The sequence below is a fragment of the Lissotriton helveticus genome, chromosome 7, assembly GCF_964261635.1.
Source record: "Lissotriton helveticus chromosome 7, aLisHel1.1, whole genome shotgun sequence".
Classification (NCBI taxonomy): domain Eukaryota; kingdom Metazoa; phylum Chordata; class Amphibia; order Caudata; family Salamandridae; genus Lissotriton; species Lissotriton helveticus.
In genome coordinates this window covers 1,035,642,697-1,035,668,534 of record NC_136068.1, presented here as the reverse complement: position 1 = coordinate 1,035,668,534, position 25,838 = coordinate 1,035,642,697, and the positions used below count along the sequence as shown (strand labels likewise).

The 25,838-nt window shown below is 49.4% G+C and overlaps 1 protein-coding gene across 1 annotated transcript in view; it reads right to left on the bottom strand.

Moving 5' to 3' along the window:
* SIRT7 (sirtuin 7) overlaps positions 1–25,838 on the bottom strand; it is a 103,515-nt gene that overhangs the window by 62,542 nt on the left and 15,135 nt on the right. Inside the window, exons 3-4 of the mRNA XM_078653793.1 lie at positions 23,702–23,806; positions 804–874 (exon numbers count right to left, since the gene is read on the bottom strand). Coding sequence (XP_078509919.1) covers positions 804–874; positions 23,702–23,806 — 176 coding nt within the window. The remainder of the gene's footprint in view (positions 1–803; positions 875–23,701; positions 23,807–25,838) is intronic.

Sequence of the window (25,838 nt, the reverse complement as noted above, 5' to 3'; positions counted from 1 at the left end):
CCTGCCAGGCCAAGCCCTGCCAAAAGAGGAACACAAGCAACCCAGGACATGTTTTATCCTTATTAGGGATCATCAGTCAGGCATAGCTTGGTACCAGTGGTACAGTGTGAACAGGACCTGCATCGGGCATACCCATGCAAATGCCATTTCAACAGAACAATAGTCGATGTAGGGTCACCGAAAGCCCTTATATGTACATACTTCTATTATGAATTGTTTGGAAGACAGTGGTACAACATTGGCTATATCTAACAATACATTTCTCAGGCACAAAGCGTCTCAACCATAACAGGGGGTGGGGGTGGTGCTATCCTGAACCTACACGTTTGTTATCTCAATGCTAAAATCCATCTATATTGGCCCGGTCCAGACACTGAAGAATGGCTCCTTCTGAGTCACTTTGGGTAGTTTTTTTCTGCTCCTACCGGTATGATGCTTAGGATTATATATAGTACTGGAGTCAAGGTTAAGACAACATATCGTTGAGTGTATTATCCTGGAAGGCCTTCTTAGGCCCTTTTCCCCAATCAGGGTCCTAATAACGAAGATTTGAATCGCATTCTTTAAATGTGTGCACTCTTCTACCACACAGGTATTGTTTGGTATTCTAAAGCACTACACATACCTACCCAACAGCACTTAGAGATGCATACAGCCATGTAGATATAGGTCTCGAAACAACCTCCCACATGCAAGTAAATGTATGAAGAAACTATTGTGTGATACATATGCATTACAAAACCTCCGAATGTGCCGAACTGCACACTGGGTGGAGTGTCTGTGCCAGATTAGGCTCTATTTACCATACAGTCTTCCCTTTCTGCAGCAGGGTCCAGACGCCATTTGGGCCTCTGTAATCAGGAATGGCAGCAGCCTGTATTGCAAAACAAAAGAAAATGCAAAGTTAAAATACAGTGTCAGCAACTTGACAGTTTTAAAGTAGTTGAACAGATGGCGACAACCAAGTGGGTTTAGGGATCATGGCAGTATGGACTACTGGACGACACGTGAACATCGGAGCTTAATAAGATTAGAAATTACCACCTGAATCAGAGAGTGACCTCTATCGGATAACTATATACATAATACAGGAACCCCTTCACAGGAATCTGAAACATAGTATATATAAACTGTTGTCTGAAATTGCATGAGGGCTGTTTTTTTAAACACTTGGATGATACTGGCATAGAAACACGGAATAATATGAAAGAGGCGACGGAAAGGAGAGGTCCACACTTGGGAAAATGTAGTTTTAGTCTACTGTTGTTTCTAAGTTTAATTTATATACGTTCCATTTCACTGTAATATCTGAAGGAGATTATAGGCTAGTTAATGTAAATAACTTAAAATGCATTTGGGACCCAGACTCCACCTTAGTGACCATGTTCTCATGAAGATAAGTACTAAGTATTATGTGTGATTCTCACGTTGCAAAGATAGCTATATTTGGGAGTAGGTGTGTAGAAGGGTGAAATTTAACTCCCGCTTGTGTGTATCTTAGTGTTCCATACCTAATGCCACTGCCAGATCATTCACTAGGCCTGACACTTATTCAGATAGAAGACAAGTTTGCCCTCATACAGCCCAATGCCAAATCTCCGTTGCCAACCTTTACAACTAAAAGAAGGGCCCCAATCCTTGCGTTTGCGAACGATACATAGCTGTCATGTTGTGAATTAGGATCAGACCAACTTTTCCCTTGAATTGACTAAGTAAAGCTGCCAGTGCTAACACACAGCTTTTAATTCCAACTCCTTAATGTTTAACCATGCCATCTCGGATGTGCTTCTGCCCCGTACTCACTGGTAACACAAGTGTGCACCCCCGACCATGTGAGACGTGTTCATAGTAATGGTCACCTTAGGGGTTTAAGGTTACTGCAGTGACAATTATGAGAGAATGCTGTACATTTACCTTTTTGTGGGAATATTGTGCCCGTTTTCTTCCTTCTTGTGTGTGAGTTTTCTGTTCGTATAAAGACACCATTTCCTGGCTAGTTACTGTTCAGTGGAAACTGCTCACTGACAATTTAGAGTTTGTTAGGAGAGTTCCTACCTAATGTGTGTGAGTGAGCTCCCTCTTTGCTAGAGTGGTTCTGGCTTTCAGTGTGGGCAGGTACCTTCTTGTGGAGGTGGTCAGTGGGAATTCTGCCATGCTGAAGCCAAGGATCCTTTGCATTAGTGGGGATTAGCAGGGACATTTCTCCACCAATAAACAGACTGATTTTAGTGGGACTCTTTCCTGGAGCCAAGCTTCTGTAAAATGTTGGCCGGCAAGTGTTTGGTTTGCAACCTACTTCTGAAAGACATCCTGGCACTATTTATGCACGTGAGAACTGGCTGGGAATGAAATTGAAACTGGGTCTCGAGATAGCTATTCCTGTGGTGTTAAAAACTCCACCGTAACAGACTCAGGAGACAGGGAAGTGGATGCCTATCATTTACAGGGATGCACAAGGGTTCTTCAACCGGCCTTCGAGCACCCACTCCTTCCCAGAGACATTAATTTGTAAAGAGAGCCTCCCCCTGCTTCATGTTGATTTCCCATGTAAAAGATCGCTGGAGCGAACAATCTTGAAGGTCTGTTTGATTTTTGCATTACCACTATAAGCTAATTATTTTGGCAAACTTTGGACGTCACGGTCACACAGAGGTCTACTTATTCAAGCGGACTTGGATTCTGTTAGTTTCATGTAACGAGTCAAAGAAACCAAACATAGAAGGCCACGCTATGTGTATATATGGGATTTGTATATGGTATTTATGTAGTGTAAACCTAGCCAAAAAGCAGCGAAGCTGTGTACAGGGTCTAATTCAAAGACAGTAAACGTGTGATTAGAGGGGTAGCAGGTTTCTAAGAGGAAAAGTGGACTGTTACTGCATCATTTTTATAAAGTTCTTTAAGGAGATTAATCTTCAGCTCTTCCCTAAATTAGAGCAGGTTGGATCAGTCCTGATTGAAATAGGGGATGGTGCTTTCATTTTGAGTGTATAGATATGGAATTCCTGATGGCTCTTTTTCTTCACACTTCTTTGCCTCCAGTCAGGGTACACGCCATTCTCCAAACCATAAACTATTTAAAACTGGTCATACGCTGTTCCACTCTCTGAAATCATAATTGCAGGAAAGACCTCTAGTAACGAACTCTGTAGTCAGATACCAGGACAACGAGGCACCCACCATACAGCTCCACCGATGCACCCACCACACAGCTCCACCGATGCACCCACCACACAGCTCCACCGATGCACCCACCACACAGCTCCACCGATGCACCCACCACACAGCTCTACTGATGCAACCACCACACAGCTCCACCGACACAGCTCCACCGATGCACCCACCACAGAGCTCCACCGATGCATCCACCACACAGCTCCACTGATGCACCCACCACCCAGCTCCACCGATGCACCCACCACACAGCTCCACCGACACAGCTCCACCGATGCACCCACCACCCAGCTCCACTGATGCAACCACCACACAGCTCCACCGACCCAGCTCCACCGATGCACCCACCACACAGCTCCACCGAGGAACCCACCACACAGCTCCACCGAGGCACCTACCACACAGCTCCACCGAGGCACCTACCACACAGCTCCACCGATGCACCCACCACACAGCTCCACCGACACAGCTCCACCGATGCACCCACCACACAGCTCCACCGATGCACCCACCACACAGCTCCACCGAGGCACCCACCACACAGCTTCACCGATGCACCCACCACAGAGCTCCACCGAGGCACCCACCACACAGCTCCACCAATGCACCCACCACACAGCTCCACCTACACAGCTCCACCGATGCACCCACCACACAGCTCCACCGAGGCACCCACCACAAAGCTCCACCGAGGCACCCACCACACAGCTCCACTGAACGACCCACCACACAGCTCCACCGGTGCACCCACCACACAGCTCCACCGGTGCACCCACCACACAGCTCCACCGATGCAGCCACCACACAGCTCCACCAACACAGCTCCACCGATGCATCCACCACCCAGCTCCACCAATGCACCCACCACCCAGCTCCACCGACACAGCTCCACCGATGCACCCACCACACAGCTCCACCGATGGACCCACCACACAGCTCCACCGAGGCACCCACCATACAGCTCCACCAAGGCACCCACCACACAGCTCCACCGATGCACCCACCACACAGCTCCACCGAGGCACCCACCACCCAGCTCCACCGAGGCACCCACCACCCAGCTCCACCGATGCACCCACCACCCAGCTCCACCGACACAGCTCCACCGATGCACCCACCACACAGCTCCACCGATGCACCCACCACACAGCTACACCGATGCACCCACCACACAGCTCCACCGATGCAGCCACCACACAGCTCCACCGACACAGCTCCACCGATGCACCCAGCTCCACCGATGCACCCACCACCCAGCTCCACCGACACAGCTCCACCGATGCACCCACCACACAGCTCCACCGATGCACCTACCACACAGCTCCACCGAGGCACCCACCACACAGCTCCACCGAGGCACCCACCACACAGCTCCACCGAGGCACCCACCACATAGCTCCACAGATGCACCCACCACATAGCTCCACAGATGCACCCACCACATAGCTCCACAGATGCACCCACCACACAGCTCCACCGAAGCACCCACCACACAGCTCCACCGATGCACCCACCACACAGATCCACAGATGCACCCACCACCCAGCTCCACCGATGCACCCACCACACAGCTCTGCCGAGGCACCCACCACACAGCTCCACCGATGCACCCACCACACAGCTCCACCGATGCTCCAACTAAGCTCCACCAATGCACCCACCACACAGCTCCACCAGTGCACCCACTAAGCTCCACCGATGCACACACCACTCAGCGCAACCACAGAATCACTCAGCGCAACCACAGCATCACTCAGCACCACCACAGCATCACTCAGCACCACCACAGCATCACTCAGCGCAACAGCATCACTCAGCACCACCACAGCATCACTCAGCGCAACCACAGCATCACTGGTTCAAATATGTTCTTTCAATGTATCAAGCTGTTTTCAAGCTTTCATGCTTTATTACAAATCACAAAAAAAAATTAATATTTCACTTCTGTTCTTGGATTTTCGTCACTATAAAAAACACTGAACATAATCTTCACAAAAGTTATTTACAAAAGTTTAAGCTATTGCCATTACAAATTCAATAAATTATTTAAGTATTAAATATTTTAAAAAATTAAAAGCCATTGTTATTTGTAATATCAATACATCTAAGTCACGTAAATACAAAACATGTTGCATTACACATGCTATAGGTATTTGCAAAAGTTATAACTATTGGCATTGTAAATGAAAAGCTATTAATTTAGCTATTTTAAAAAATAACACATTAATAAAAAAAAAATCAATTTTAAGACCAAGAGCTCAAACTTTCCTAATGCGAGCCCTATTGCATTTCCAATGCTTGTTTAGGTCTAGTGACCTATGAAGCGAGACTATAGGGCTTTAAACAAAGTTTACCTAACTGTGGCGATTTGGTGCTGTGCCCGTGGCTTTTAGGTCAATGCGCAAGCGCATTGACCTAAAATGCGCGTGCACATCACCAAATCGCCGTCTGTTCCCTCAGCCGCACTCCTCCCACACCTTTGAAGTGAAGCTTAGCTTCACTTCAAAGGCCCCGGCTGCTTCACACCCTCATGCCGCTCTCCACGCTCCGCCCCCTCCCCTGCCCGCCGTGTGCATTTCTCCTCCCCCCCCCCTCCCCACAGCAATGCCCTCCGTCTTGTTTCCTTTCTTGTTTTTCTTTCAGGTGAGATATCTTTTCCATCATTTGCGATAATACAGTTCTCATATGCATTTTTTAATTATTAGCAGCATATACACAGGCGCCCCTTCGGCGCTTTTGCTCTCAACCCTACTATGCTGTCAGCCGCATCTCTATAAGTTACTCGAAGCATGGCCTGACATGTGCACAGCTTATTCCGGCACCACCATCCTGCCAGACGCTTCTGCTTTGTTCGCCCACCGCATGGCCCTATTTGTGCACATTTTACTTTCGTGCATACCCTTACCCGCAGCCTCTCCTTCCCCACTTCTGCCTTTTCGGGTCTCGCGCTCACCGCAGACCCCTTCACATGGCTCACACCCACCTTTTTTTCAGGTTACCATGCCATTCCCCACCAATCCCCCAGTCATTTCCGGGTAGGACGCGTGCACCCAGTGGACTCTCGGCCTTGGCCCGCTTATTCTGCCAGCCGCTTCTGCTTTGGTCGCCCACCGCATGGCCCCATTTGTGCACATTCACTTTCGTGCACACCCTTACCCGCAGCCTCTCCTTCCCGACTTCTGCCTTTTCGGGTCTCACACTCACCGCAGACCCCTTCACATGGCTCACACCCACATTTTTTTCAGGTTACCATGCCAGGTTACCTCACTCACCCTCAACCCCTCACCCTCACTCACCCTCAACCCCTCACCCTCACTCACCCTCAACCCCTCACCCTCAACCCCTCACCCTCACTCACCCTCAACCCCTCACCCTCACTTACCCTCAACCCCACTCACCCTCACTCACCCTCACTCACCCTCACTCACCCTCACCCTCACCCACCCACCCTCACCCACCCTCACTCACCCTCACCCTCACTCACCCTCACCCTCACCCTCACTCACCCTCAACCCCTCACCCTCACTCACCCTCACTCACCCTCACTCACCCACCCTCACCCACCCTCACCCACCCTCACCCACCCTCACCCACCCTCACCCACCCTCACCCTCACTCACCCTCACTCACCCTCAACCCCTCACCCTCACTCACCCACCCTCATCCTCACTCACCCTCACCCTCAACCCCTCACCCACCCTCAACCCCTCACCCTCACTCACCCTCAACCCCTCACCCTCAACCCCTCACTCACCCTCACTCTCACTCACCCTCAACCCCTCACCCTCACTCACCCTCACCCTCACTCACCCCCACCCTCACTCACCCTCACCCTCACTCACCCTCACCCTCACTCACACTCAACCCCTCACCCTCACCCTCCCTCAACCCCTCACTCACCCTCAACCCCTCACCCTCACTCACCCTCCCTCACCCTCACCCTCACTCACCCTCCCTCACCCTCACTCACCCTCACTCACCCTCACCCTCACTCACCCTCAACCCCTCACCCTCACTCACCCTCAACCCCTCACCCTCACTCACCCTCACTCACCCTCACTCACCCTCACCCACCCTCACCCACCCTCACTCACACTCACCCACCCTCACCCTCAACCCCTCACCCTCACTCACCCTCAACCCCTCACCCTCACTCACCCTCAACCCCTCACCCTCACTCACCCTCACCCTCACTCACCCTCACCCTCACTCACCCTCAACCCCTCACCCTCACTCACCCTCAACCCCTCACTCACCCTCAACCCCTCACTCACCCTCAACCCCTCACCCTCAACCCCTCACTCACTCACCCTCAACCCCTCACCCTCACTCACCCTCAACCCCTCACCCTCACTCACCCTCACTCACCCTCAACCCCTCACCCTCACTCACCCTCAACCCCTCACCCAGCCTCAACCCCTCACCCTCAACCCCTCACCCTCAACCCCTCACCCTCAACCCCTCACCCTCACTCACCCTCACCCTCAACCCCTCACCCTCACTCACCCTCACCCTCAACCCCTCACCCTCACCCTCACCCACCCTCACTCACCCTCACCCTCACTCACCCTCACCCTCACTCACCCTCAACCCCTCACCCTCACTCACCCTCACCCTCAACCCCTCACTCACCCTCACCCTCACTCACCCTCAACCCCTCACCCTCACTCACCCTCACCCTCACTCACCCTCAACCCCTCACCCTCACTCACCCTCAACCCCTCACCCTCCCTCACCCTCACCCTCCCTCACTCACCCTCAACCCCTCACCCTCACTCACCCTCAACCCCTCACCCTCACTCACCCTCAACCCCTCACCCTCACTCACCCTCAACCCCTCACCCACCCTCAACCCCTCACCCTCACTCACCCTCAACCCCTCACCCTCAACCCCTCACCCTCAACCCCTCACCCTCAACCCCTCACCCTCACTCACCCTCACCCTCAACCCCTCACCCTCACTCACCCTCACCCTCACCCACCCTCACTCACCCTCACTCACCCTCACTCACCCTCAACCCCTCACCCTCACTCACCCTCAACCCCTCACCCTCACTCACCCTCACCCTCAACCCCTCACTCACCCTCACCCTCACTCACCCTCAACCCCTCACCCTCACTCACCCTCACCCTCACTCACCCTCAACCCCTCACCCTCACTCACCCTCAACCCCTCACCCTCACCCTCCCTCACCCTCACTCACCCTCAACCCCTCACCCTCACTCACCCTCACCCACTCACCCTCACTCACCCTCAACCCCTCACCCTCAACCCCTCACTCACCCTCACTCTCACTCACCCTCAACCCCTCACCCTCAACCCCTCACCCTCAACCCCTCACTCACCCTCACTCTCACTCACCCTCAACCCCTCACCCTCAACCCCTCACCCTCACTCACCCTCAGCCCCTCACCCTCCCTCACCCTCACCCTCCCTCACCCTCACTCACCCTCAACCCCTCACCCTCACTCGCCCTCAACCCCTCACCCTCAACCCCTCACTCACCCTCAACCCCTCACCCTCACCCTCACTCACCCTCAACCCCACTCACCCTCAACCCCTCACCCTCACTCACCCTCACCCTCACTCACCCTCAACCCCTCACCCTCAACCCCTCGCCCACCCTCACCCACCCTCAACCCCTCACCCTCACTCACCCTCAACCCCTCACTCACCCTCACTCTCACTCACCCTCAACCCCTCACCCTCAACCCCTCACCCTCACTCACCCTCAACCCCTCACCCTCCCTCACCCTCACCCTCACTCACCCTCACTCACCCTCAACCCCTCACCCTCACTCACCCTCAACCCCTCACCCTCAACCCCTCACCCTCAACCCCTCACTCACCCTCACTCTCACTCACCCTCACTCACCCTCAACCCCTCACCCTCACTCACCCTCAACCCCTCACCCTCACTCACCCTCAACCCCTCACCCTCACTCACCCTCAACCCCTCACCCTCACTCACCCTCAACCCCTCACCCTCAACCCCTCACCCACCCTCACCCTCACTCACCCTCACCCTCACTCACCCTCAACCCCTCACCCTCACTCACCCTCAACCCCTCACTCACCCTCACCCTCACTCACCCTCACCCTCACTCACCCTCACCCTCACTCACCCTCACTCACCCTCACCCTCACTCACCCTCACCCTCACTCACCCTCACTCACCCTCACTCACCCTCACTCACCCTCAACCCCTCACTCACCCTCAACCCCTCACCCTCAACCCCTCACTCACCCTCACCCACCCTCAACCCCTCACCCTCTCACCCTCAACCCCTCACCCACACCCTCACTCACCCTCAACCCCTCACCCTCAACCCCTCACCCTCAACCCCTCACTCACCCTCAACCCCTCACCCTCACTCACCCTCAACCCCTCACCCTCACTCACCCTCAACCCCTCATCCTCAACCCCTCACCCTCACTCACCCTCACCCTCACTCACCCTCAACCCCTCACCTTCACTCACCCTCAACCCCTCACCCTCACTCACCCTCACCCTCACTCACCCTCACCCACCCTCACTCACCCTCACCCTCACCCTTACTCACCCTCACCCTCACTCACCCTCAACCCCTCACCCTCACTCACCCTCACTCACCCTCAACCCCTCACCCTAACCCTCACTCACCCTCAACCCCTCACCCTCAACCCCTCACTCACCCTCACTCTCACTCACCCTCACTCACCCTCACCCTCACTCACCCTCAACCCCTCACCCTCACTCACCCTCAACCCCTCACTCACCCTCAACCCCTCACCCTCCCTCAACCCCTCACTCACCCTCAACCCCTCACCCTCACTCACCCTCAACCCCTCACCCTCACTCACCCTCAACCCCTCACCCTCACTCACCCTCACCCTCACTCACCCTCAACCCCTCACCCTCACTCACCCTCAACCCCTCACCCTCAACCCCTCACCCTCACTCACCCTCACTCACCCTCACCCTCAACCCCTCACTCACCCTCACTCACCCTCAACCCCTCACCCTCTCACCCTCAACCCCTCACCCACACCCTCACTCACCCTCAACCCCTCACCCTCAACCCCTCACCCACACCCTCACTCACCCTCAACCCCTCACCCTCAACCCCTCACCCTCACCCTCACTCACCCTCACCCCCAACCCCTCACCCTCACTCACCCTCAACCCCTCACCCTCACTCACCCTCAACCCCTCATCCTCAACCCCTCACCCTCACTCACCCTCAACCCCTCACCTTCACTCACCCTCAACCCCTCACCCTCACTCACCCTCACCCTCACCCACCCTCACCCTCACCCTCACTCACCCTCAACCCCTCACCCTCACTCACCCTCACTCACCCTCAACCCCTCACCCTAACCCTCACTCACCCTCAACCCCTTACCCTCAACCCCTCACTCACCCTCACTCTCACTCACCCTCAACCCCTCACCCTCACCCTCACTCACCCTCACTCACCCTCAACCCCTCACCCTCACTCACCCTCAACCCCTCACCCTCACTCACCCTCAACCCCTCACCCTCACTCACCCTCACTCACCCTCAACCCCTCACCCTCACTCACCCTCACTCACCCTCAACCTCACTCACCCTCACCCTCACTCACCCTCAACCCCTCACCCTCACCCTCACTCACCCTCAACCCCTCACCCTCACCCTCACTCACCCTCAACCCCTCACCCTCACTCACCCCCTCACTCACCCTCACCCTCACTCACCCTCAACCCCTCACTCACCCTCACTCACCCACCCTCACCCTCACTCACCCTCACCCTCAACCCCTCACCCTCAACCCCTCACCCTCACTCACCCTCAACCCCTCACCCTCAACCCCTCACTCACCCTCAACCCCTCACTCACCCTCAACCCCTCACCCTCACTCACCCACACCCTCACTCACCCTCAAACCCTCACCCTCAACCCCTCACCCTCACTCACCCTCACTCACCCTCAACCCCTCACCCTCACTCACCCTCAACCCCTCACCCTCACTCACCCTCAACCCCTCATCCTCAACCCCTCACTCACCCTCACTCACCCTCACCCTCAACCCCTCACCTTCACTCACCCTCAACCCCTCACCCTCACTCACCCCCTCACCCTCAACCCCTCACCCTCAACCCCTCACCCTCAACCCTTCACCCTCACCCTCACCCTCACAACACATATTGTGTTACAATAGGTGTCACATTTGCGAAAGATAAAACTATTGGCATTGTAAATAACAAAGCTATTAATTTCGCTATTTTCAAATAAAAGCACATACATAAAAAATGTGTCCTTTACAATACAAATAGCTCAAACTTTCCTAATGCGAGACCTATTGCATTGCTGTGCTTCTCTCCCCTGCTGCACTCTCCTGCTCTCTAGGGATGTGGCCTAACGACCAGAGCTGCCATCTAAGTGACGTAAATACAAAACATGTTGCATTCCAAATGCTATAGGTGTCACATTCGCGAAAGTTATAACTATTGGAATTGTAAATGACAAAGCCATCAATTTAGCAATTTTAAAAACCAACAAATAAATAAAATATGTCATTTACAAGACCAATAACTCCAACTTTTCTAATGCGAGACCTATTGCATTTCCAATGCTTGTTTACTCAAATGGACGCACAATCTTGCAAAAAGTAAGCGATTTTGTCCTGAAATCCAATGCACTCAAACGCCTTAATCGTCTTTGTCAGACAATTTTAACCATTTAACATTATGTCAGTTTTTTCAGATTCAACACTATTTACAAATGGCATAGTAAAGAAAATGTATCACACAGTTAGGAAGACTGCATCTCATATTTCAGGTACAACTCATTCACAAAAACAGGCAATATTAAGGTAGAGAGAAAGGGTTGCATTACACGGACTGTTTTTTTCTACTCTATTAATTTCATTTTACTCTGTGTCTCAGCACTGACGAAAATCCCTTAAGTGCAATGGGGATTGGAAACGCATTGGCATTTCCTCGCATCCACGAGGGTGTTTAATTTAATGGACCACAGATTCTGGAGAGGGATTACGCATAATGATTGATCCCCACAGACATTCATTCCTCCCCATGGAGAGCATCTCTCCAGAACAAGCAAATACAAGGCTTTATAGGGGTGCTTGGTGTTTGATTTAGTGTGTTAAAGACGTGCTGGTGTAATTTTTTTACATACTTTTTCACATATGACTAATGTATTGAAATTCATGTTTTCACCATTATTCCTTGTTTCTTGCACGAGTGTTTGCTTATTGTACATTTGTTTTCCCACTTTGTACTTAATAATGTATCTTTTAATGTCTCAGACATGATTTTAATGTTCTCAAAAAATGTTTCCTGACTATGTTAATCATGGCGAAATGATTAAGCCAGGTCCAAAGACTATATGTATTGGCCCTTAGTCTGCTGAAATAAATAAAAGCATGTTAAGCATGGCAGCCAGGTATCTTTGTTTTCTTTAAACGTATGCTTTGAAATGGTGTCAGTCTATCCTATTTCGTCCATCTACACTGTCAAACACCTTTGTGGTGCCGCAGATGACTGCTTTGTAGCGTAATCTTTTGAATTTATACTCTGTCTTTAGGCTTCAGTGTTCTCTCTAATCCGGATCATACTGAGCTGCAGCTGTTTGCCAACTGTCTTCCAACATCATCCATCAGCTGAGAGTGCTTTGTAGTTAATTATAATCCGATGGTCATCACCTTCCTTAAGAAGACTAGGCATAATACAGAAGTCTTCGTTACAAAATTGTCGGTGCCAGTGTTGGCTTATGTCTCACTTCTATTTCCAAGGCTAAGAACTTCAGAGTATATTATGATAAATATATGGCCTTCAATAGTCAGGTTCAGAAGGAGGTTTGGTCATTATGCTCACTACAGCTATGAATACAACAAAACGTCTTGCTATGTGGTTATATATTTATGCTGTTTGACTATCCTTTCTGGCTTAGACTATGGTTACATCTTGGACTTCCTGACTCAACTACCAGACTGAAAAAGATACATAGATTAAGCTGACATAGGAGCTACAAACATATAACTAAGTTTCAATAGCCAGCCAGTTGCTGCTCTAGCAACCTGTAAAACAGAGTATCAAGTTTAAGACCATGCCCCCAGTACATCTCACTTTTTATAGGATGGGTCTATCCTTCTCTCAAACTGATTGAACCGGCATGTGCCGAAAGACTTCAAATCTTTATCGTTGTCCACCCCTCTAGGATTCTTAAGTGTGTGGATTTCCTGCATTTGGAGGTCACTGAAAACCTATCACCACCAGCCATTTTGATTTACCTGCCCTGGTGTGTCTGTGTGCAGATGTGCTGGTCGCAAGGTAGCTTTGAACGCCATCGCTGAAGTCTTTGGAGAAACCTGAAACAAGCTGACAGTGGGGACATAGGGAAAAATCTGTCGGAACCCAAAGAAGGGCTCGGTTCTTTAGGGTCTCTGGGATAATTGTGCACCGTAGGTAGAATCGGACTCAGGCTGTGGCGCCTGGGGGCAGAGGTGTTTTGTTCGGTGGGTTGCTTGCATTGGAAGCTCTCACTTTTTAGGTCGATCTGGAGATGGGGACAAAATAGGGCCAATCTCAATGATGGCCTCTCTAATGCCAACATCCCCCATCGGTAGGTCAGTTCTGGTGGTGTTGGTGCCCGGGCTTGACACTGAACAAGCCTTGGCTGATGCAAGGGGACCTGTACCCCAGGTATTGGTGCAGGGTGGCTCCTGGAATCTCCAAACTTGTCAGGGAGACAGATCCGACCTGGAGTATGGTGACCTCTTCCTGGGTGGCTGTTGCATTGGAGGACCTGGTGGTCAGCAGTTTGGTGTACCGGATGTTGCGGTCTGTGCCCTCAGGGAAGCGGCTCCTCTACTTCAAGGGAGATGCTGGCTGGTTGGTTAAGTGCTGGCAGCCCACCTATGCTTTGGGAGGATGCACAGCTGCAGGACTAGTCGGTTCTTTGCAACTGTCAGGACAGGAGCAGGCAGGCAGGGTTTGACATCAAGTCTTCAGCTAGTCCACAATTCTTTTGTTCTTTGGCTTTTCTTTGTCCTCCTTCTTTAGTCAGATGCGAGTTCCTGGTGTCAGGGGACCACCTAAATACTGAATTATGGGGCATTAAGTGGAGTGAAGGGTTGTAGCCAATGGCCTACTTACCCTTGGGGTTACTAGACCCCCATATATGACCAATTCCTGTGAGAGTGGGCATAACTCTGTCCCATAGTTCCTAATTCCAACAAAAACAAGATGGTGGAACCCTTCTTTCGTGGAACTTCTCATTCAGCCCAACTTAGGGGGGTTGACTGGCCTGGTAGTGCAACTAACCTACCAGCAAAGCTAATTTTCCACTTGTCCTGGTGCCAAATGGGCCTCAGGGTGGCATCTCCCAGGTCTCGGGGTAGCCGGGGTCACATATCAAAGGCGGCAGGCGATTTGAAGCCATCCTACTGGAGGAGATGTAAACACCTTCCTCCATAGCAGGCATTGTTTATGTCCTCAGAGAGCGTTGGCTCTCACCTGCAGGAGGACAGAAACGTGTCCGTGGTGCCAGGCGGCTGGTCAACACCAGTCAGCCAGGTCACTAGATAGTGTTAGGGTTTTCAAAGGGCAGCTCTAAGGTGCCCTCTGAGTGCATGTCATAATACATCCTGTACTGGCAACAGTACAGATTTTTCAAGACAAGGTGTTTGATACCAATACCATTGGTTTCAATAAAGCCATCATGTAGCTGTGGAATTCGTAAAGATTAATGTCTAGTACATATATTTAAGATGGCTTCCCTCTTCACTTGTACCATCTAGTAATTGGACCAGATTGAAAAAGGTACATATCTACTTATGCAGATATGCCCTCACATGTAATATAATGCACCCTGCATTAGGGCTACAAGGCCTACTGTAGAGGTGACTTACATATCATACATGCAGTGAATGTGCCAGGCCATGTTTTCACTAATGGTTTGCACCATGACACGCAGTCTGCAATGACAGGCTGCATGCAATTTGTATGTGGGTCTCTTAGGGTGGCATAATACATGCTGTAGCCCTTAGGGGCCCTCTTTGGTACCCATGCCCTAGGTACTAGTGGTACCACTTACTAGGGACGTACAGGGGTGCCAAATTGTGTACACATTGTGTTACGATTAGACCATTTTACCTTGTTTTAGGAAATCAGCACTGGCACTGGGGCCTGGTTAGCAGGGACCCATAGCGCATCAGTTGAAAAACATCAGTACCAGTGCTAAAAAGTGGGGGTGACCGTGACAAAAAGGGAATTTTCCTATAATTCCCCACCAACTAGCTTGTGACAGGCATAAATGTGTCCCCTCTAGACACCTACTTCAAAACACTTCCTAGACCTGCAGAAGATAAAAAGACCTACTGTCTGAAACCTCAGAGGTGCCTTGGAGGATTAGACCTGCTCCCTTTTGTACTCGGGACAAAAGTGGACTCAAAGTGTCATAATTCTGACCTCCTGTTTAAGCTACAGGGATGCATAAGCTACAAGAAGCCTTTTCCTGAAGTAGCCAGCTGACCAGTGGCAACTGGAGCTAGACTGGACCCTGCTATTTACCGCTGTCTGACACGCTGTGAGTCTCTAAGTTCCTTCCCCTGGCTCCTGGGGCTTCAGAAGTGTACTCCTGTGGTGAATTGGGGTTTAAAAGACTAAGTGACAAGGTAAAATCGTTGACACGGTTGAACCTGGTTGGTGTATTCGACTTGCACACCATCGTGGTATGACTCAAATTGTGCCTTTGTTCCAGTTTACTGCAACCACTAACTATCATTGTGGGGTGTCGGAGTACAGTCTCACTCCATATTTAAAATAATCAATATATAAAGTCTGGTCCTTTTAGGGGATCATAAAATACAGACTGTTCACAGTATTTACCCCCTTTAACAGCAAGACTTATATTTTACGTCTTGCACAGGAATGAGGCAAGCTTGTTCAAAAGACATGGTAAATGAGACTTCCTAATTTACATTCTTTTAAGATAACTTATGCGTGATTGTTGAATTCAATTTAATATCTCGCTCTGATCATATACAATCCCCAGCTGTACAAGTTTATTTCCTTGCTCATAAGTGAGGAAAACCACACTTTCTCCTAGGCAACTGTCTTATCATAGGGAGAAACATTGGATCATTATACTAGTATGGTGGAATCTGGACTCTAATGTACTCTGGTATGGGAGAGAATGCTGCCCAGTGCCGCACTGAAAACATCAGGTTTATGGTGATTGGTTTACAGCTGTGAAATATATTTCTGGTGGCCTTTGGCATACAAAAATAACTGTGCTGCTGCTGCCCTGTCTCAATCAGTCATGTTGGAGTACTTTATTTTCTTCGTTATCTCACAATTATTTTGGTTCAAACAAGTGTTTGCCATGGGAAGCGCCGCTTACAGCGGATATATCGCATCGCGCTGACATTGCATCGCGGATGTTACATCGTGCACGACATCACATCGCATGTCAACAGGACGCATGCAAGTGCATCGCAGTTCCTTATACATCGTTAACCATTACATCGTGCATCGGGAACCATTACATCGTGCATCGGGAATCACGGGCATTTGTTTATTTAAGAGACTTTTGCATTTTGAATTATTGAATAATTGAAGCAGACCAGGGAACCATTACATCGTGCATCGGGAATTACGGGCATTTGTTTATTTAAGAGACTTTTGCGAGGGAATTACGGGCATGTACGGGCATCGGGCATTTGTTTATTTAAGAGACTTTTGCATTTTGAATTATTGAATAATTGAAGCAGACCAGAGACGAAATATGAAATATCGGCATCTTTATTTAAGAGACTTTTGCGCGAGCAGAATATGATTTTCTTTATTTGAAACATTTCTTTATAGATTCGCATTTTGATAATTGAAGCAGACCAGAGACGAATAATTGAAGCAGACCAGAGACGAAATATGAAATATCGGCATATCTGATTATTGAAAAGGCACAGTGTCACGCAGCGAGGATTTATTAATTATTGAAAAGGCACAGTGTCACGCAGCAAGGATTTATTAATTATTGAAAAGGCACAGTGTCACGCAGCAAGGATTTATTAATTATTGAAAAGGCACAGTGTCACGCAGCAAGGATTTATTCACAATGCCGAACAGAAAATTCAAGGGATTTAAATAATAGGAGAAAAAAGGAATAATGGCACGAGAATACAGAAAAACAAAAGCAAACAACTGAATACGGGGTATATGAATCATGCAAATCTCGATGAACACATCATAAACTAATATCACCACATGGTGTCAGGCTTACACAACTGCCTTTCTGAACTGCCTCTGCTCGCGCGCTGGACAAGGGCAGCGTTAGCGTGATACAATAATCATAGAATAGAAACGGTAACTGCTGCAGTGACCTACGAAGGATGCCAGGAGCCCTGCGGTACAAGGAAGCAAAACTGGACCTCGGTACAGAGAACCTGCACTTCTTTAATATGAAACGGAAAGTACCGGCTACAAAACATTTAATGGGAGAATACCAGCACTTCTTAGCACTGCTACTATAAATTTGCAACAGAAATTTCGCGGATTACATTAAAATGCTAGGCTAAAATGGCACTATTAAAGGTGGATGGATGCATGGATGGGTGCTGGGAGATGGATGGATGGGTGTACGGGTGTATGGGTGTATGGGTGTATGGATGCATGGGCGGGTGCTGGGGGATGGATGGATGGATGTATTAGTGTATGGATGCATGGGCGGGTGCTGGGGGATAGATGTATGGGTGTATGGGTGGATGGATGCATGGATGGGTGCTGGGGGATGGATGGATGGGTGGATGGGTGGATGGGTGGATGGATGCATGGATGGGTGCTGGGGGATGGATGGATGGGTCTATGGGTGGATGGATGCATGGATTCATGGATGGGTGCTGGGGGATGGATGGATGGATGGATGTATGGGTGGATGGATGCATGGGTGGGTGCTGGGGGATGGATGGATGGATGGATGAGTGTATGGGTGTTCTTCAAATGTTTCTACTATCTAGTGTCACTTTTGATCCCACTTAGCCAATGTCATGTCTCACCTATGGGCCTCTCTCCACCTGCATCCCCAGCTCACCTCTATCCCAACGGCCCCACCATACCTCTGCCCCTCTTACCTTACTGTCTCATCTCACCTCTGGCCCCTATCCCCACTATGCCCCTTGTCATCTGTCCCCCACCCCCTGCTGTCCTACCTCACGTCTGGCCATCTTTCCTCTGTAGCTGCTTTGCACCACCATCCCAATTGCCCTATCTCCGACTCCATTCCTCCCCTCAGCATTTTCTCTCCTCTCCCCCCCCTCCTCAGTTACCACATGTCACATAGAGACACCCTCTCCCTTAGAGATGTGCATTGCAAGCTGCCCACTTTTCCTGACTCTCCTACGGCTGCCTTCCACCACTGTCCCCCTCGCCTCGAGTCCCACTCCCCCACTCTCTTGCTCCTGTGACCCACCTCACCCCAATCCTATCCCACCTCCTGGCACAGCCACCTGGCCAACTCCCTTTCCTTCTATCTGACCACCTTACCTCCCCTCCTCATGACAGTCAGTTCTCTTGCATGTTTTTGTATACCTAAGTGAGGCTTCCCGCCAAACTGTGACCGCTATTTTGTATGACTCATAGTGTCTAGCAATTGTTTTTACTTTTTTATCTAGATGTCATGTATCCTATGTGGACTTGTTCTTTTATTATTCCGTTGTCTGTGCTTATACACACTGTACCTGTATGGAAACACCTTGTAAAGCGCTCTGATACTCCTGGGTCCAGCCAGCGCTATATAAAACCTCTTAAATAAATAAATAAAATAAAATAAACAGCCCTCCTGAAGATTAGTGGCACCTCTGACCCCTTCCTCACAGAGTGTGTCTCCTCGGACTCCTCTTACACGGTAGTTCACCTCACCTCCCGCCCACTATTCCCACTGCCCCATCTCACCTCACGCCCAGTACTCCCACTGCCCCATCTCACCTTGTGATCTGGCTGCCTTCCCTTCAGTCCAGGTTATCCTCTGTCCCTCCTCACTGGCCTGTCTCACCTCTCGCCCTCACAACCTCCTGTAGTCCACCTCCACCCGCTGTCCAATCTCAACTATAGCCTTCTGACCACCCCTCCTCGGCTGTCTCCTCTCACTGCTGACCCCACCCACATCTCTGTCTGTCTGCCCACTGTTCCCTGTCTCCTCAGGCACTCATCTCTCTCGCCTGTCCTGTCCTGCCCCCAGCCCTGTCTGCCCTCTTGCCCCTCTCTTCCCACCGTCCCATCTCACCTCTGACCACCCCTCCTCGGCTGTCTCCTCTCACTTCTGACCCCACCCACATCTTCTTGTCCCACCTCTTGTTCCCTCTTCCCTCATAACCATGTGTCTCTTCTGTTCATCCCCCTGTAGACCCCTCTTACATCTGAACCCACCTTTCACTGTCTGTCACACCTCTGCCCCCGGCCCCTGTGCACCATCTCACACTGCTGCCCTATCGGATTACCTCTACCCGTCCTCTCTCTCCCATGTCATCTCTGGTGCCCTGCCCCGGCCGTTGTCCACCCTCAACCCACTGGTCGCTCTCCGCGTGCTGTCACTATTCATCTCTGGCCTCCCTCGCTCTTGTCGCCTGGGCCTCTCTTCCCCTATAGAGCAGTTTCATGGCTGCGTCACTTCCCTCAGCCCCTGGCCTGATTTTGCCCCCTCCGCTCACCTCTGTCTCCATGTCCCTGCGGCCTCTCACACCTGCACAAAGGTGTAAGATTTACTACATTTCTGGCGCGGACAGAAGGCCTTGTGGAGAGCCGAGCCAGGGCCGGACTTGGCTCGAAGAGCCAAAGTTCGAGCCGAGACATCAAAAGATGTAAATCAGGCAACAAATGTCATGAAACATATGACAGACTCTTTACATTTGAAAAAAAGAATGGTTTTCAAAATTTCTCTGTCAAGTACGGGAAACACCCATAGCATAACACTGAAATAGCTGGACTGCCTCTCAGAGCGCCTTAATCATTAGCGAGTTCAGACCCAATGCAAGCAAGGTAAATCCTTCATTGCACGCTGTGCTTACTTCATTACCCTGAGGGGTGATCTGCTTTCTCAGAAGAGTAGCTTTAAAGCAGACTAACTTGAGCAGGTGAGCAGAATAAGAATACACAAGAGGCTCAAGGCGCTATACCAGTCTTTATTGTTAAAGGAGGCAGCATTGGAAACTGGACTTTTGTTCGCTGCTGTGAATTCATGCCACAGAATAGAGGATTTCCACAACGGTCTAACTCGGAGAAGGGAGAAGGGTCAAGCTGTTGCCGCCGGGAAACACCCATTACATTGATGTAAATGTCGCGCGATGTAAAGTCGGCGATGTGGAATGCTGGGCAATTACATAGCCGCATTTGCGTTGCAACAACGTTCGATGAAAAAAATGCCGCTGTGATCGCCGATGCGGTGTAAGTGCCGCGATGTAAACGCCCGCGAAATAATTGTCGGCGATGGATCGTCATACAACCGTTTGCCATGGAAAGAAAGGGTCAGCAGGTGCCTTTGTAGACAAATATAGGAAAACAATAAAATATTTGCAATGAGCTAACAGGATCTGTTGCTTCTCACACAATTCTAATACTTGTATAGGCTTTTCCCTCTCATCGGCTGACCATCTGGGATATGTCATAAATATCATCCGACTTTTGAAACTTACATCTGTCATACCTGATAACTAGAACTTGTAAGTGATGTGGCATGGAATGATCGGATATGAAGAAGGGAATTGCAGTGAGGAGTTGGAGAACTTGATATAGTGTGTGATTAGGCATTTAAGTGTCTGTCTGTAGTAGACCTGGAGGTTGGCAGCTTGGTCACTGAGGTTGGTCGTGAAGGGTGATGCCAAATGTAGGAGGCAGCATTAATTGACTGTGAAGTGGCAGCACAGTCACAGAGGAGTAGTGCCATGCTTTGCCATTGTCATGCAGTGAGTGAACTGTTCGAGTTAGGATAGTGAGTTTCAGTGGTAGAGTGGTGCTCTGGTGGGAGAAGATCACATAGAGGTAGGCGTGGAGCAGAGGTCATTAGGTGGTGGTGAGGCAGTATTGAAGTGAGGCTAGAGAATAGTGCAAAACTGAGAGGTGATGAGTTGCTGGATAAGGGTAGCAGAGGAAGGTGTAGTGTTGTGATGTGAGGTACAAGTACAGTGTTGTGGGGATTAAGGTTTGGAGGCAGTGGTAGTGCAAAGCTGAGATTGGTAGCATGGTCGTGGTGTTGGACAGACAACACAGTAATTCAAAGGGTGTTTCTGGTAATTCTGGGGTATAGTCTGGTGGCAACATTGGTAGTAAGAGGAGGTAGGTAGGTAGGTAGGTAGTCAAGCAGGGGTGGAGGTTGATGTGCCGTAACACTGGGGTTCAGCATGTGGTAAGAGCTTATAGTGTAGTAGTGGTTATGATGCAATGCTGCAGAGCTGGGGTGGTGTGCTGGTGATGGTAGTGTAATGGTGTGAAAGGGCACTGTAGAGGTGTGTTAGCATTGTGCTGGTGTCATAATGCAACAGTCTGATAACAAATGGTTGTAGTTTGATGCTGACCAGTGTTTTTGTGGTATCTTTGGATGAAAGTGGTTGTGAAGGGGAGGTAAAGATGCAACATGTGTGAATGGTACAGTAGAAGTAAGAGTATCCGCATCTGTTCAGTGGTTGAGGGAGGATGAAGGGCCTGAGAGACTGACCTAGAGTGAGGGAAACTAGTAAAAAGGACCCGCTGGGGGGAGGAACCTGCAGGATTCATTTGTCTAGACTACTTTCAATAGTTGTGAAAAACTGAGCCAATACAGACCAGGAATGGGGGAACTAGTGACTAACCATCAAGGTTCCTGTTACAACAATCCATGTCAAATGGGAATTTACAAACACGGTCACGATTCACAAATGTAACTGCATAGACAAGTAAAATGCAGGTGCAAATAAAGGCACGTACAGTGACAAAGACCTCATTGCTGGTTTAGAGAATCCAGGTGATTAATCGAAAATGGGAATACAAAATTCTGCCAGTGAAGTGGAATCAGTGAGGATATATTTACGTTAACAAAGATTTGTATAGTGTTGTGTTGCTATTAGTATGGACAAGTGTATTCGAATGGATGCATGACTTAAGTAAGCATTCAGCAAAAGTAGCAAATGTCAAAGTATATTTGGAATACATAGTGAGAAAGGTGGCAGGTTTTGCCACCAGAAAAAATAAAGTTTCCAATTTGCACAACAGTCTAACTGACTTTCATGCCTCCATTATGGCGCACATGCATCAGCGAGGGCGATTCAGATATGAAAGTTCTAGATAATTCAACTGCCAAACTGTTGGGTGACTTGGGGTCTGCATGACCGACTTTTGCCTTGTTAGTGGATGAGGTACAGACAGCCAATTTAATAAATGATGCAGCTGACTAGCACAGAATAGGTACAAATTAAAGCTTTCCTGCTTATGATGGAGCTAGAAGTACTAATGTCATGCATGCTAGATTGCACTTGATGGCAACTTGTGGTCAATTTGGGGAAAAATGTACACTCAAGTCATTGATCAACTTATCGACTGATCCTACGGTACTGTAGGACTTTTTGTTTTCATCTGTTGTGAGCAAATCTATTGCAGGTGTTGACGCATTAGTGCAAATTTATCGAACGCTCTTCGTTCTTGTAGTGGTACTGCCTGAATCACCTCCTTCTGCAAGTGTGATTATACCTCGCCTAACAGGAGAGGCATGCAATATTGCCTAACAGCAGACTACAGCCTTGTTTGTCTTTGCGGATTAATTTAATACAGTAACCTTAGCAAACCACCTGCAGAACCACCTGACATGAGATAATGTCTTGCTAGTGATGTAAAGATTAATTTGGGGAGGGCAGTGAATGGTTTAACACTTGTTTAAGGAGGGAAAGCCCCTGCATTCTGAACTGTAGCCAGGTACTGCTTTAAAACATTAATGGCTGTTGCCCAGAAGCAGTTTGTATGGCTTGCAAATATGACACTTTTTTTATACTGCTACATGCATAGGGGACCTGTACGGAGAAGTACATCTTTGCTATAGGGCAGCTATGGAGTTGGCCAGTTCTGTGCATTTTTAAGGTGCTCAAGTGTTTTGTCTATGTTTGAACCAAAAGGTTGATACTCATTTAACAGTATAATAATCGTGTGCCGCTGAATCTCTGATCTGTACTCTGACATGGTCAATAAATAGCAAAATCACAGTGCTGAACCAGTAGTTAGATGTCTGACAGAGGTGGCAGCTGCATCCAACAAAACCTTTAAGTAGGTGTTTGAAATTATTTTTCCATCCTGAATTACGCCCATTATTTATCTCTAACCCCTCCCCTTAGGGTCAAGCCGACCTAGTGCTCTTCCTCCACAGCTTCATCTGTGCACCTCAACCTCACCTTTCCAGTGTTCCATGGAATCTCTTGAGTTCAAAATCCCAATAGCCATCTTCTGCACATAATCCTTTGCTCTTATTCGCCACCCCTTTACCCCTGCACAGTTTGATTGATGGCTGCCTTCCTCTTGAAGTGTTCTCACCGTACTGATCCCAGCTCCTGTGTATATGACCAGATGTTTCGCATTTCGAACCACTTCAGCTAGCTCACAGACCTTCTTCCGAAGTTCATTTGGTTCATCACAAACCTGCAAAATAAACCACAAGAGAAGTAATGTTCTGAGTCCCCATCCTCTGTGCCACTCCAGCATACATCACAGCACTTTGCTATTAAGTGTGCAAAATTCCAGTCGGAGGAAAAAGTGTTACACTGGAGATAATGATTCTTATTGAAAACAATTTCAAAGCATACGGGCTAGTTAATACTGTGAATATCTATGACTCAGTATCTAAGACTGTCCTACATTAAGAAGTGCTAGTAAATGCCAGGATCAATGGCTTTTGTCAAGCCAAAAAGGTCTAGGGCAAGAAAACGAGTGCCACTACTTTCCAAACAGCATCAAACAAAGAAAAGAACAAACATTGGCATAGCCAATAGGTCTCGCCTTTGGGACTTTATAAGTATTTAGCCATGCAGCACATTAGCCTAGGTGCTGAAACACCTCCTGTTACTTCACGTGCCACTGGTAAACGGTCACACACACCCAAGGATGGGCTACCTTCCGTGCTAATTAATGAAAATATGATAAAGTCTCCTCAAATTTCAAAAACGTGTATTTATTTTACATAGAAGCTTCGACACCAATAGGCACAGCACCCTAGAGCAACCGTAAATCGGATAATTAAGGTCAAGTAAAGAAGTGAGAACCAGCCTGGGTCTCAAAGGATCAGGCACTCAACACTAAGAGTAGCAATTGGCAGGAAAATCCAGTAGTACCTTCAACATCACCTCAGAAGCGCCAAGCCAGCTTAAAGGTCACCAGCAGAATACAGATACCCCCAGTTGCTCAACAACTCAATCAGAGAGTACCCATGCAACACCAACAACCCCATCCTTGGTGGAGAACCCACCACTTTAAACATGCGTTCGAAAATAAGATGAGTATCTCTTGGGGGCATGGATGGATGGGAGACAAGAGGAACGTGTTGACTATAAATAATTGCATTCGGAGAACAAACAGTCCTGAACAGCAGCAGTACTGTGGGTCACCGTGAAAGAGAAATGCCGGTCATGTGGCTCTTCCGGGAAGCGGGCTGGCAGGATCCCCTGAGCACCACCGCAGGGCACCTGTGACTAAAACTCCAATCCCTTGTTTATCAGCCCTGTCGGATCGCAATCTGACAGCCAGGATGCGCAACTAGCAAAAACACACAAAGAAAAAAAAAGAAGAAGATTACAAGGACCTTACAACGTGTTTTACTTTCAACGAAAACACGAGGATTCGGGCTGCAGTGCCTACTCGAATGAATTAATAAATAGATGGCACATAAACGGCAAACCTCATAGAAAGTGACTTTCCCCCCAAAAGAAATGTATTTCACAACGTTAAACGAGTAAGCGGACGGGCGCTTGAGTCCACGCTCACTGGTATAGCCACTCACACGGGTTGCATAATCAAATAAAGTTACTACGGCCGAAGGCCAGACAGCGGAGGTAAATGTTTTGTCCACGGGCACTAAGAGTCCAATGGTTCAAACAGAAAACTGGAGTGCAGTACCAAGCAGAGTGCCTACTTGCATTTGAGAAGTGCTGGAAAACAGCGGAGCGCGTAGGAGTCAGATAAACATAGGCACAGCTACCGAGAATGAATGTATAAAAACTCCGTCATGGTTTTGCACTCACAGCAAACAAGCCAGAGATAAGAATGTACACAGGCTGAGAAAAACGAGCAGCTCAATAGGAGTGGTGGGGACGGGCACAGTTTGCGGTCGCCGTTGTAAAAGGCAGGGAGAGGGTGAGACAAACGAGCAGCTCAATAGTAGTGGTGGGGCGGGCACAGTGGTGCGGGCGCCGTTGTAAAAGGCAGGGAGAGGGTGAGACTGAGAAAGGGAAAGATAGGGATCAAAGGAGAACAAGCGCGCGTGCCGCGCTAAAAGTAAAAAACACAAAAGTGACAAAAGTGAAAGTGATCGCGATCAAGCGCGGCGAGCGATGCGCTTAATGAGCATGACGAGGAAAGCCATATGGCGCCTCTGCTTGTAAGCGCGCGCCCGCGCACATGCACACAAGCTGTAGGCCAGCCATAGTAGCATTTTTTGATGCCCTTACTAAAAGCCTCG